The sequence below is a fragment of the Cucumis sativus genome, chromosome 5 (genome assembly GCF_000004075.3).
Source record: "Cucumis sativus cultivar 9930 chromosome 5, Cucumber_9930_V3, whole genome shotgun sequence".
Taxonomy (NCBI): domain Eukaryota; kingdom Viridiplantae; phylum Streptophyta; class Magnoliopsida; order Cucurbitales; family Cucurbitaceae; genus Cucumis; species Cucumis sativus.
Genome location: NC_026659.2, coordinates 18,342,538 through 18,352,763, shown reverse-complemented (window position 1 = coordinate 18,352,763; position 10,226 = coordinate 18,342,538). Strand labels below are relative to the sequence as shown.

Genomic DNA, 10,226 nt, shown 5'->3' with positions numbered 1-10,226 from the left:
AAAGTTACTTTAGATGACAAATGTGTTGAAAATATTTATAAATGATAAAATTTTACTTGGATAGACATCTATGAGTATCTATGAGTTAAGAGATATATATACGAGTTCTATGAGTCGTCTAATCATGAATAGAAAGTAATATTTTGTTATATATATATATGTGCGCGCGTGAATATAAGGTAGCTGAGTTTATTTTCCAAAAAAACATTAGGTTATTTTTGGTATATTAAATTAAACTCGTAGGCCAATGTTTGAATTTACATCACTAATATAATATAAAGAATGAAAAGGGTTACATATACATTACCAATTTACCATTAATTTAAATATATCAATTGAATTGAGCTTATTTTATTCCCCAAGAAGAGAAGGAGAGGGCAATGAGGGAAGATGCAATTATTGTGACTATAAATTCAAATCCTCCATATTCCTCATGAACTCCAACTCCATTACTTCCTTCTCAAACATTTTAAGCTTCTTCTCCTCTCATTTATTTTTCTAAAGAAGAGGTTAAAAACAACAATACTCCGAGTTCTTCATTTTATCCCATTTGATCATAAATCTGTGTGCATTTTCTCTTTCCAACTTTAGGCATCATCTTCCTAAAGATCTCCGTGAAAATCTGAACTACGTGTATCCATTTTCCCCAAAATTTCCTCTCGTTTTCCGCGCGTGATTCTATCTACACACACAATCAAAACATATAGCTTTTATAAACGCATCCATTCTGCACGGTAATTAATCTTCTTCCCTATTCCCTCTCCTCTCTGTTTCCCTCAATCCTCCATGATCATCTCCATCCCATTTCCTTCTCGAACTTTCCAGCTGAACCTTGAGTTCAGCGATTGACTTCGCCTTTTTTCGCCTTCTCCTCTTTCCTTGAAATCAACCATGTAGATCTTCAATGTCTCTCACTTCTTCGCGCAATTGATGCAGGGAGAAGGAACAATTCATTGATCGGCGCCATAAGTAGTTGTTTATTTATATGTTGAAAGCCGATGGCCGTAAGCGGCGGAAGAGAGAAGGAGGAGGAAGCTGGAACCCACAGGCGGTCGGATTCAGATGGAGAAGTGGAATATAGGGTGGAGAGCGTTCGTGAACGGATCTCATCGTCGAGAGGGAGTCGATTCAATTTGATTCAGAGACAATTGAGGATTGATCAGAGTCGTAGAAGATTTAGCCGTGAAAATCTCATCAATGGCATTAAGTGCCTCGTTATCCTCCCTGACAGCAGGTTCGTTCGAACTTCAATTTCAAAATTATTTTCCATGAATTCTCAAAACGTTTCAGATTCTCCACCGAATTTCCGTCTTCTTGCCGCCGCGCTATTTCCGCTTTCATTTCAGTTTACTATTTATTTTTCTTTTCTTAAATTGCTATTTGTTTGATAACCACAGTTTCGTTTGAAGAAAACAAACAATATTCATACATTTCGTTAAAACGTTTGTTTTTCGTTTTTAACTGTTTTTAAACTTCGACTTTTAAATAAATGTTGAGCTCAATTAGAGGTGGAGTATAGGAAAATTTGAATATACATATTTTAGACAACTTGAATTATAGGTTAATTACTTCTAAACATTTTCATAATAATATTTCATAACTTCGTACCTAAACCAAGAAAAATAGTTTATTGTGACAGAATTCTTAAAAATTAGAGTCGATCGGTTTGATAATTAATATTTTATACATTTCTAAAATTACAATAAATTATTAGATGTGGTTGAAATAATTTGATTATAAATGAGGTTCTTTTTCCCATTTAGCTACTGGATGTTACATTATTTTATTTTGTAAATCTCACACAGTTTATAAAAGCATTGGATTTAGTTTAAAGTAGGAAGGAAAATTGGTGGTGTTCCCGCCATTATTGTCATACATGTGGCAAAGGAAGTTGTTGAAGGGTTCAAATATTTGTGGCCAATTTGTGTTTGCCAAAACTCAAAACAATTGGAAAAAGACAAGTGGTAGATCTACAAATGGACCATAAAATTTTATCTTTAGTTTTAAAAAAACAAAAGAGAGAAGTTTGGTTTTTGACATTTCATTAATTAATTCGTAATTTCAGGTGACATTGTTGGTCACACAAAATTAATATTTGGTTCTTTGCCCCTTTCGGTCACACCTCACATCACCTCCCATTTTGATAGATTTGCCTAAGTTTTAGGAGTAATTTTAAAAATTTGAATTTCTACGTTTTTCTTAAAAAGAATTATTAAATCAATCTTTCAAGGCTTATTTGCCTTGCCGTATTGGGTATTAACTCAAATACTGTATTTATCATTTTGATATATTTTTAAGTTTTTATATTTGAACCGTAAAGGGTATGTTTAAAAAATTATTGGCATTTTGATTTTCATTTTTATTCTAAATGATAGTTTCATAAGTTCATATGTTTTTAAATGTTTTCTAACTAGTTTTGTAATTCAAGTAATTATTTTGAAAAGTTAAAATTTAATTTCAATAACTATCACCGGTTGTTTTCACTTTCCTCAATCTGTTATTGTGAATGTTTTGTTTTTCTTCTGTTTGTGAGATCTATTTTGAGATTATGGCCTTTTTGTTTTTGGTGTCTTTTTCCATGATAGGGAAAGTTTAAGATTTTGTTTAGAAAAAATGGAGTAAACAGTGATGATTATAAAAAGGTCAACTTATTTGGGGGTTTAATTTGCTCATATCATATTATTATTAATATTATTATGGGTTGTTGGCAAACTTTTTGGGTAAGATTGCCACGTTTATACAAGATAATTAGAAAAAGCATTTTAATTTGGTAATTGAAGAAGCTTGCAAATTTTGGTTTTGAAACTTAAAAAGTAAAAACAACAACAGAGTCTCACAACCTTTCTAGATTCTACCTCAACACGTGGTTGTTCAGATCAGGGAGTTGGTGTTTAATTCTTTTCCAGTTAAGCCTATAAATACCATTTTTAAATTTCTTCCATAGTTGTAGGTAAAAATATATTCATATTTATTTGGAATTTTATTAAATTGTGGAGTAATTATATTTGTATCTTAAACTTACATTTAAATTTATTGTGTGATTAAATTTTCTTTTTTTGAATTCACTATTGTTAGGAAGAATATTTGGATCATCTTCAAATATATATTAGACATACCCCTAAAATAAACTAAAATACTTACTCGATTTTACAAATGCTATTTTACAAATATTCTTAACGGTTCTGTATAATAATTTTCAAATATCTTTTTTTGTCATATATTTTGTGTTTAGTTTTTATTTAGTTTACAATTTATAATACTTAAATGTTAGGTTGAGTTTGATTTTAATTTAGTTCAAGTTTGAAAGTGTTAAAATTTTATTTATTGATATTTGAGTTTTGCTTTAATTTGGTTTTTAAATTTTAATATTTATTTATTTTACTTTATATTTTTTACTATATATTTACTTTTTGTTTTGAATGTTAACATATGTTAATAAAATTTAAATAATTAATCACATTATAATTATAGAAATTCTTATAGATAGTAAAGAATCGAAACTATTGACAAAATTAAAGAAAAATGTCTTTTAACTTTAATTTAATTAATAAACATTAGTATTAATATTTAAAATTGAGTATTTAATGAAAATTTGAGCTTAAACATGGTAAAATTGGAACATTTTTAGCTAGAGATTAGATTGGGATTGGATTAAAAACTTGAAAACTTAAAAATTAAGAGTGTAATGTTTTGAATGGTAGTTGATTAAATAGAAAAGAGATCCAAAACCTTCAAATATGTATTTTTCCGTTGTTATTTACAAATTCACTGATATTCATATCTGAAATATTTTAAAATGAAAAAGGATTCCGCACAATCCGTGTATATCTAAAATTGATCCATATATGAAATACAGATCAATTTTATGTCAAGGAAATCAATTTTGATATTAAGTTTATGAAAATTAGATTTAAGAAAATAAAAATGGACGCTTACAAAACATGGAGGGAAAGTGAACGAGGAGTAGAAACTTTTACGGTAGGAATTGCCTAAGATAAAAATGAGAAAATATGAGCTAAGGATGTCAAAATAACGTAAAGAGCATATCCCTTAAATTTTATATATTTTTGTTCAATATATTTCATCAAATGGATTCCCACAAAAAGCCTTCAAAGGGTTTTTTTTTTTTTTTTGTCCTCAAGAGACTACTTTTGAACGACAACCGTACTTGAATAGCTACAACATTTCTATAGGTTGCTATGTTCTTCCAAATAAAAGAATCTGTATCAGAAATGATGCTGAACCATTGTTCCATCTTTGTATTGAGTGAAAATATCCAATTTTTAAGTATTTCTCAAATTACCTCTTAAAATGTTTATCAAGAAGTAGAGAAAACTACTTCTTTTAACTTAGTTAGTACTCGTGCATCGTCATTCTGAGCATAGCTTGGTGGATAAAGACACTAATCTTAATCCATTGGAACCCCCCTGCAATTGCAATGGTTGAACTAAAAAAGTGCATGAAGTGTTACTCAAGTTATTAAATAATATGAATGCAGATGGTATAGGGCGTGGACGAAGTTCATACTGATATGGGCAGTGTACTCTTCCTTCTTCACACCCATGGAATTCGGGTTCTTCAGGGGATTACCGGAGAATCTATTTATACTCGACATTGTTGGACAGATTGCTTTCCTCTTTGACATTGTTTTCCAATTCTTCCTTGCCTACAGAGACAAACAGACATACCGAATGGTCTATAAACGCTCTCCAATAGCACTCAAGTCAGTTACCTTTCCTTCCCAAATCATTCCTTTTTCATTTGCGTATCACTCAGTTTTTGAATCTATATGAGATTAATGCTCACTTTTTGATAGTTCAAATATAAATAATTTTAGTATAAATTTATTATTGGAGTGGAAGCGTCTTCTGTGTTATTTTATTTCACTGAAGAGAGGTATTATTTGTGCATATAACTGGGTAATGAGTCTATATCCAAGTTGATAATGTCCATGATTTCACCTAATGTGTTGTTTTTTGCTCTGCAGGTACTTGAAATCCACTTTTGTGACTGATTTGCTCAGCTGTATGCCCTGGGATATCCTTTATAAGGTAACACTCTACTGAGCTTTAATTGTTCTGAAGAGTGCTTGATGGAAGCAAAATATACCCAGGAGGTTTTACAAAGTTAGGAATTTTAGTTAAATGAGTTCTGCTCACGATCATTCTTCATGTACCATAATTTACTATGGCCTTTATGAAAAAAGTATCCTTCGATTTATTATCTAGTTGGTAATGATGCAATTATATTCAAGTTGCCATCTTCTTGAATTCACAATCGGGAAAGTCGTTGGCTTGTGACTATCTTATATATTAATTAGTATTCCCTGTTCAAGTATACAGATTGTTGACTCTTGAAACTTGAATAATCCTTTTGGTGCGAATACCATAAGCGCTTGTCGGATATATTTATATACCTTACACTTACTGATAGCATCACCCATTTTAATACTCTTCTCAACTGCAAAGATATATTGCTAGATACTATTGGGTCCTATAGAATGAATTTTTTTTTTTATTAAGGTTGTTTCTACATTTGTTTGAACAGGCTTGTGGGAGGAGAGAGGAGGTGAGATACCTTCTATGGATAAGGTTATTTCGGGTGCGGAAAGTTGATGCCTTTTTTAAGACGATGGAGAAGGATATACGTATTAATTATATGTTTACTAGAATTGTAAAGCTACTTGTTGTTGAACTTTATTGCACACATACTGCGGCCTGCATCTTTTACTATTTGGCAACTACTCTTCCCGCTTCTGAAGAAGGGTACACATGGATCGGAAGCTTAAAATTAGGGGACTATAGTTACTCACATTTCAGAGAGATTGATTTATGGAAACGCTACACCACATCTTTATATTTTGCCATTGTCACCATGGCCACTGTTGGTAAGTTGGACCATCTTAACGTCTTCAGTGATAATTTTTTGAATCAATCAAAATGGAAATGCGTGAACTAAAATGAACGTAGTTCCCTGTTTCTTTCCCGATCCATGTATCTCAAAAACTGTTGATGCATGTTCTGTTTAATTGAATCTTAGAATATTAACCTTCATTTGTTGGTTGTTTACTGGCATTTGAAATTCTAATTCATTTCTGCTGTGTTCTCTAATCCTTGATTGTTTATGAACAGGTTATGGTGATGTACATGCAGTCAACTTAAGGGAAATGATATTCATTATGATTTACGTGTCATTTGACATGGTTCTCGGTGCTTACTTGATTGGTAACATGACTGCATTGATTGTAAAAGGATCCAAGACGGTGAAATTCAGGGATAAAATGGCAGATGTAATGAAATACATGAACAGAAATAGACTTAGCAGGGAAATCCGTGATCAGATCAAAGGTCACTTACGTTTACAGTATGAAAGTAGCTACACTGAGGCTACTGTTCTACAGGACATACCAATATCAATCCGTGCTAAGGTAAACACTGATTTTCAATTTTACATAATTTAGTTTAGACGTAAAATATAATGTGAGAATATGAACATATTCGTTTATCAAAGAAATGGCATTAGAAAACACATGCCTTCTTTTCACTTTCTTTTATCATATCTTTGATTTGGACGAGCAGAGAGTAATGATTTGCATATTCAAATCAGTGTCGTTTAGCTTTCTGTACTTCCATATTTTTATTAGGAAGTAGACTCTTTCTTCAGAGCATAAATGAGCTTGGGTTGGTAGCATGACGATATTTCACTTTATGCAGATTTCCCAAACACTGTACTTGCCTTATGTTCAGAATGTTTCTCTCTTTAGAGGATGCTCTCCAGAGTTCATCAATCAAATAGTAAGCATTTTATTTTCTAGCTGTAACCAGATGATTTCTTTTTAAGAAAGTGGTTTTAATTTTCTTGTGATTTCTTTGGTTTGTGATTATAGGTTATTAGACTCCATGAAGAGTTTTTTTTGCCTGGCGAGGTGATAATGGAACAAGGAAATGTGGTTGATCAACTTTATTTTGTCTGTCATGGTGTGCTGGTATGACTTCACTCATCATATTTTTTGTTTCCAATAATTTATTTTGCCAGTACCAACTTTTTTCCGTGACTTGCTTTTTCCTTTTTATGTGCACTTGCCCTTATCAACTTATGTAGACTTCTTCAGGGAGAGGGGAGGTAGTTGTGGAATTTCGTTTCAATGTTTATCTTTGGAACATCTGACAAATATTGGCCTCCTTTGTAGTTTAAGGCTGTGCTTGATAAGAATATACGTTTGATTAGATTGGTGCTACATGCCTTGAATCATTCTTAATACTTCATCTTATTCTCTGTTCTAGCCTAGTGTCCTCTTATTATTTTCCTTTGTAAGGGGCCCGAAAATATTGTTGAATATTAACAAGATAATGCTGAAGCTCTTAAAAGTTAACCATATTTCTGCAGGAGGAATTAGGAATAGGACAAGATAGTTCAGAAGAGACCATAGATTTACTACAACCCAACAGCTCTTTTGGAGAGATTTCAATTCTTTGCAATATTCCTCAACCTTATACAGTTCGAGTGTGTGAATTGTGTAGACTCTTGCGAATTGATAAGCAGTCTTTTACAAATATCCTTGACATATACTTTTACGACGGGAGAAAAATCTTGAACAACCTTCTAGAGGTAACACAATTTCACTTATGTAATTTTGATTTCAAGTTGCTGAATTACTTTTCTAAGAACTATGGTTTCTAAGAACCCTGAACTTTTGTAATTTCTTACACAATTCACTTATGTAATTTCGTTTCTTTTCCATACCTGAAGGGAAAAGAAACAAACCTTCGAGTTAAGCAATTGGAGTCGGATATCACATTTCATATTGGTAAACAAGAAGCTGAACTTGCTCTCAAGGTGAACAGTGCAGCATATCATGGAGATCTATACCAATTAAAAGGTCTTGTTCGAGCTGGAGCTGATCCAAACAAGACTGATTATGACGGGAGGTCGCCTTTGGTATGGAATAGACTTTTATTATTATTATTATAATTATATTAAAATATGCTTCTTGGAATTGTTATTGAATTACTTTGGCTAAACGATTGCTTGTTTTTCCACAGCATCTTGCAGCATCCAGAGGATTCGAGGATATAGTAGTTTTCCTTATTCAAGAAGGTGTAAACATTGACCTTAAAGGTACACTATAGACAGTAGTATACAAGTTTCGGGAGGTTTCTTCTTCTCTTTAACTTATTAATATTGTGTTGTCTTTTTTCCCAGATAATTTTGGCAATACACCATTAATGGAAGCTATCAAGAATGGGAACGACCAAGTTGCTGTTTTGCTTTCTAAAGAAGGTGCTTCATTGAAGGTTGATAATCCTGGTAGTTTCCTCTGTACAGCAGTTTCAAGGGGCGATTCAGATCTTGTTAAGAGATTATTGTGCTATGGTATTGATCCCAACTCCAAAGATTATGATTCCCGAACTCCGCTACATATAGCTGTCTCAGAAGGGCTAACTTTGATGGCAAAGTTGCTTTTAGAATCTGGGGCTAGTGTTTTCTCAAAAGACAGGTATGCAAATAGAACATAAAATAATACGTTGTGGTCTAATAATGGAGCCTACTTGTCAACCCTTTTGAAAGCCTTGTGGAAAAGCGTTTCCATTAATAATTAAGAAAAGTTTATGTTCGTATTATTTCATCCTTGCTATGGTCATTTGTATACTGCAGATGGGGAAACACTCCGCTTGATGAAGGCCGAATTTGTGGAAACAAGAATATGCTTAAGCTCTTGGAAGAGGCAAAAGCTTCACAATTGTCAGAATCCCCTTATTCCTCTCGAGAATTTACAGGTTTATTGAGCTTCCACTTTACAATTTCTCAAGAAATCAAACTTGAAAATGATTAGTATAAGGTTAAAAATGAGGATTTGTGTTTGTTTTTACAGACAAAAAACCCACCAAGAAATGTACGGTGTTTCCCTTCCACCCATGGGATCCTGAAGAAAACAAAAGACCTGGAATTATGCTATGGGTTCCACTAACCATTGAAGAGCTCATCAAGGAATCATCAGAACAGCTACAAGTTTCAGGTGAATGTTGTATATTATCAGAAGATGGAGGTAAAATTCTTGATGTCCATATGATTGATGAATCTCAAAAGCTGTATCTAGTTCCTGATACTCATTAAAATGGGGGCTATTGGTTATTGTTGTGTAATTTTATAGCTAAGCCATTCTTCACCTTGGCTATGTTGTCAAATCAGTGATGAGTGTAAATATAATGTTGATGAAAAATGAGAGCCTTACAAGGTATTCCTTTTCTCCATTGCAAAATGGTTTTTGGGCTCCCATCCTCACCATTTCTTGTTCTGAATTGACCGAAAGGAAAGTTAGAAATGAATGGCCTAAGCTATCTTGGAAAATGTCATTACTTGAGAATGAAAGAAAATACACACTTCTTTATTTGCAGCTTTTGTAAAATGCTTCCCTGTTTTATAGCATACTCTTAAGGCATTGTATGCATTCTTGCCGGAGCGCCGTTCTCTCTTTGTGTTTCTTGAGCTTGTACACCTCTCCCTCCTCCTTGGAAGATTTGAGTTCTTGTTTTCGAGAGGTAAAATATTATTGTGTGAATCTAGTGTGCTATAATGGAGGGGTGATTCGTACCAATGGCATTAGTTGGAAGTTCAAATGAAAACAGACCCAATTTTCAAGAGTGAATGGTAAGTAGTCTTAATTTTTAATCGTAAATGATAAGTGATCTTCTACTTACATCATCACATTGTTAATTTACTAATTCATCAATCAAAACTATTCATACACTTGCTAATGAGGAACGCTACTCGATGCATGCTACTTGATACTTGATACTCTATGTTTTATGTTTTATATGATATGTTCTATGTTATATACTAGATACTACTACTCGATCCTCGAAGAGTAGAAATGCATAAAAAAAATGGAGAAAGAAATAAAAAAAGGAGAAAGGATCCAAAAAGATAAAAAGGAAGAAGAAATGCAAAGAAAAGAAAGGAAGAAAAAATTAGAAAGAAAATTGCGAAAGGAAGAAAAGATGAGAAGAAAGCATTTAATATTAAAGTCGACTTACACAATATTGTCATAAGCAAGATGCGGCTTTTCATTGGCTTTAAAAAAGTAGTCAATTTCATAGGTCACCTATGCAGTTTTTCCACAATAGAAAGGAGTGATTGTGTTAAATAAGGGAAAAAAAAGCTAGCAACATAAGCACTCTGTCACCTAAACTAAAAGAAATATAATTTTAAAAAATTGACCACTATTT

At 32.5% G+C, this 10,226-nt stretch overlaps 1 protein-coding gene across 2 annotated transcripts; it reads left to right on the top strand.

Annotated features, from left to right (window-relative positions):
• The first annotated feature begins 425 nt into the window (after window positions 1-425).
• Window positions 426-9,639, top strand: LOC101210912 (potassium channel SKOR). Of its 2 annotated transcripts, XM_011656922.2 has the most exons (14): window positions 426-734; window positions 937-1,234; window positions 4,499-4,723; window positions 4,988-5,051; window positions 5,548-5,887; window positions 6,132-6,427; window positions 6,714-6,794; window positions 6,887-6,985; window positions 7,387-7,608; window positions 7,750-7,938; window positions 8,043-8,118; window positions 8,203-8,497; window positions 8,656-8,777; window positions 8,873-9,639. In XM_011656922.2, exons 2-14 carry the CDS (start codon window positions 999-1,001, stop codon window positions 9,112-9,114), a joined length of 2,487 nt encoding a protein of 828 aa, XP_011655224.1. In that variant the 5' UTR covers window positions 426-734; window positions 937-998; the 3' UTR covers window positions 9,115-9,639. The 2 variants fall into 2 exon arrangements, with proteins under 2 accessions (XP_011655224.1, XP_004140369.2); XM_004140321.3 differs by lacking the exon at window positions 426-734 and having other exon boundaries at window positions 743-1,234.
• Window positions 9,640-10,226: the final 587 nt, after the last annotated feature.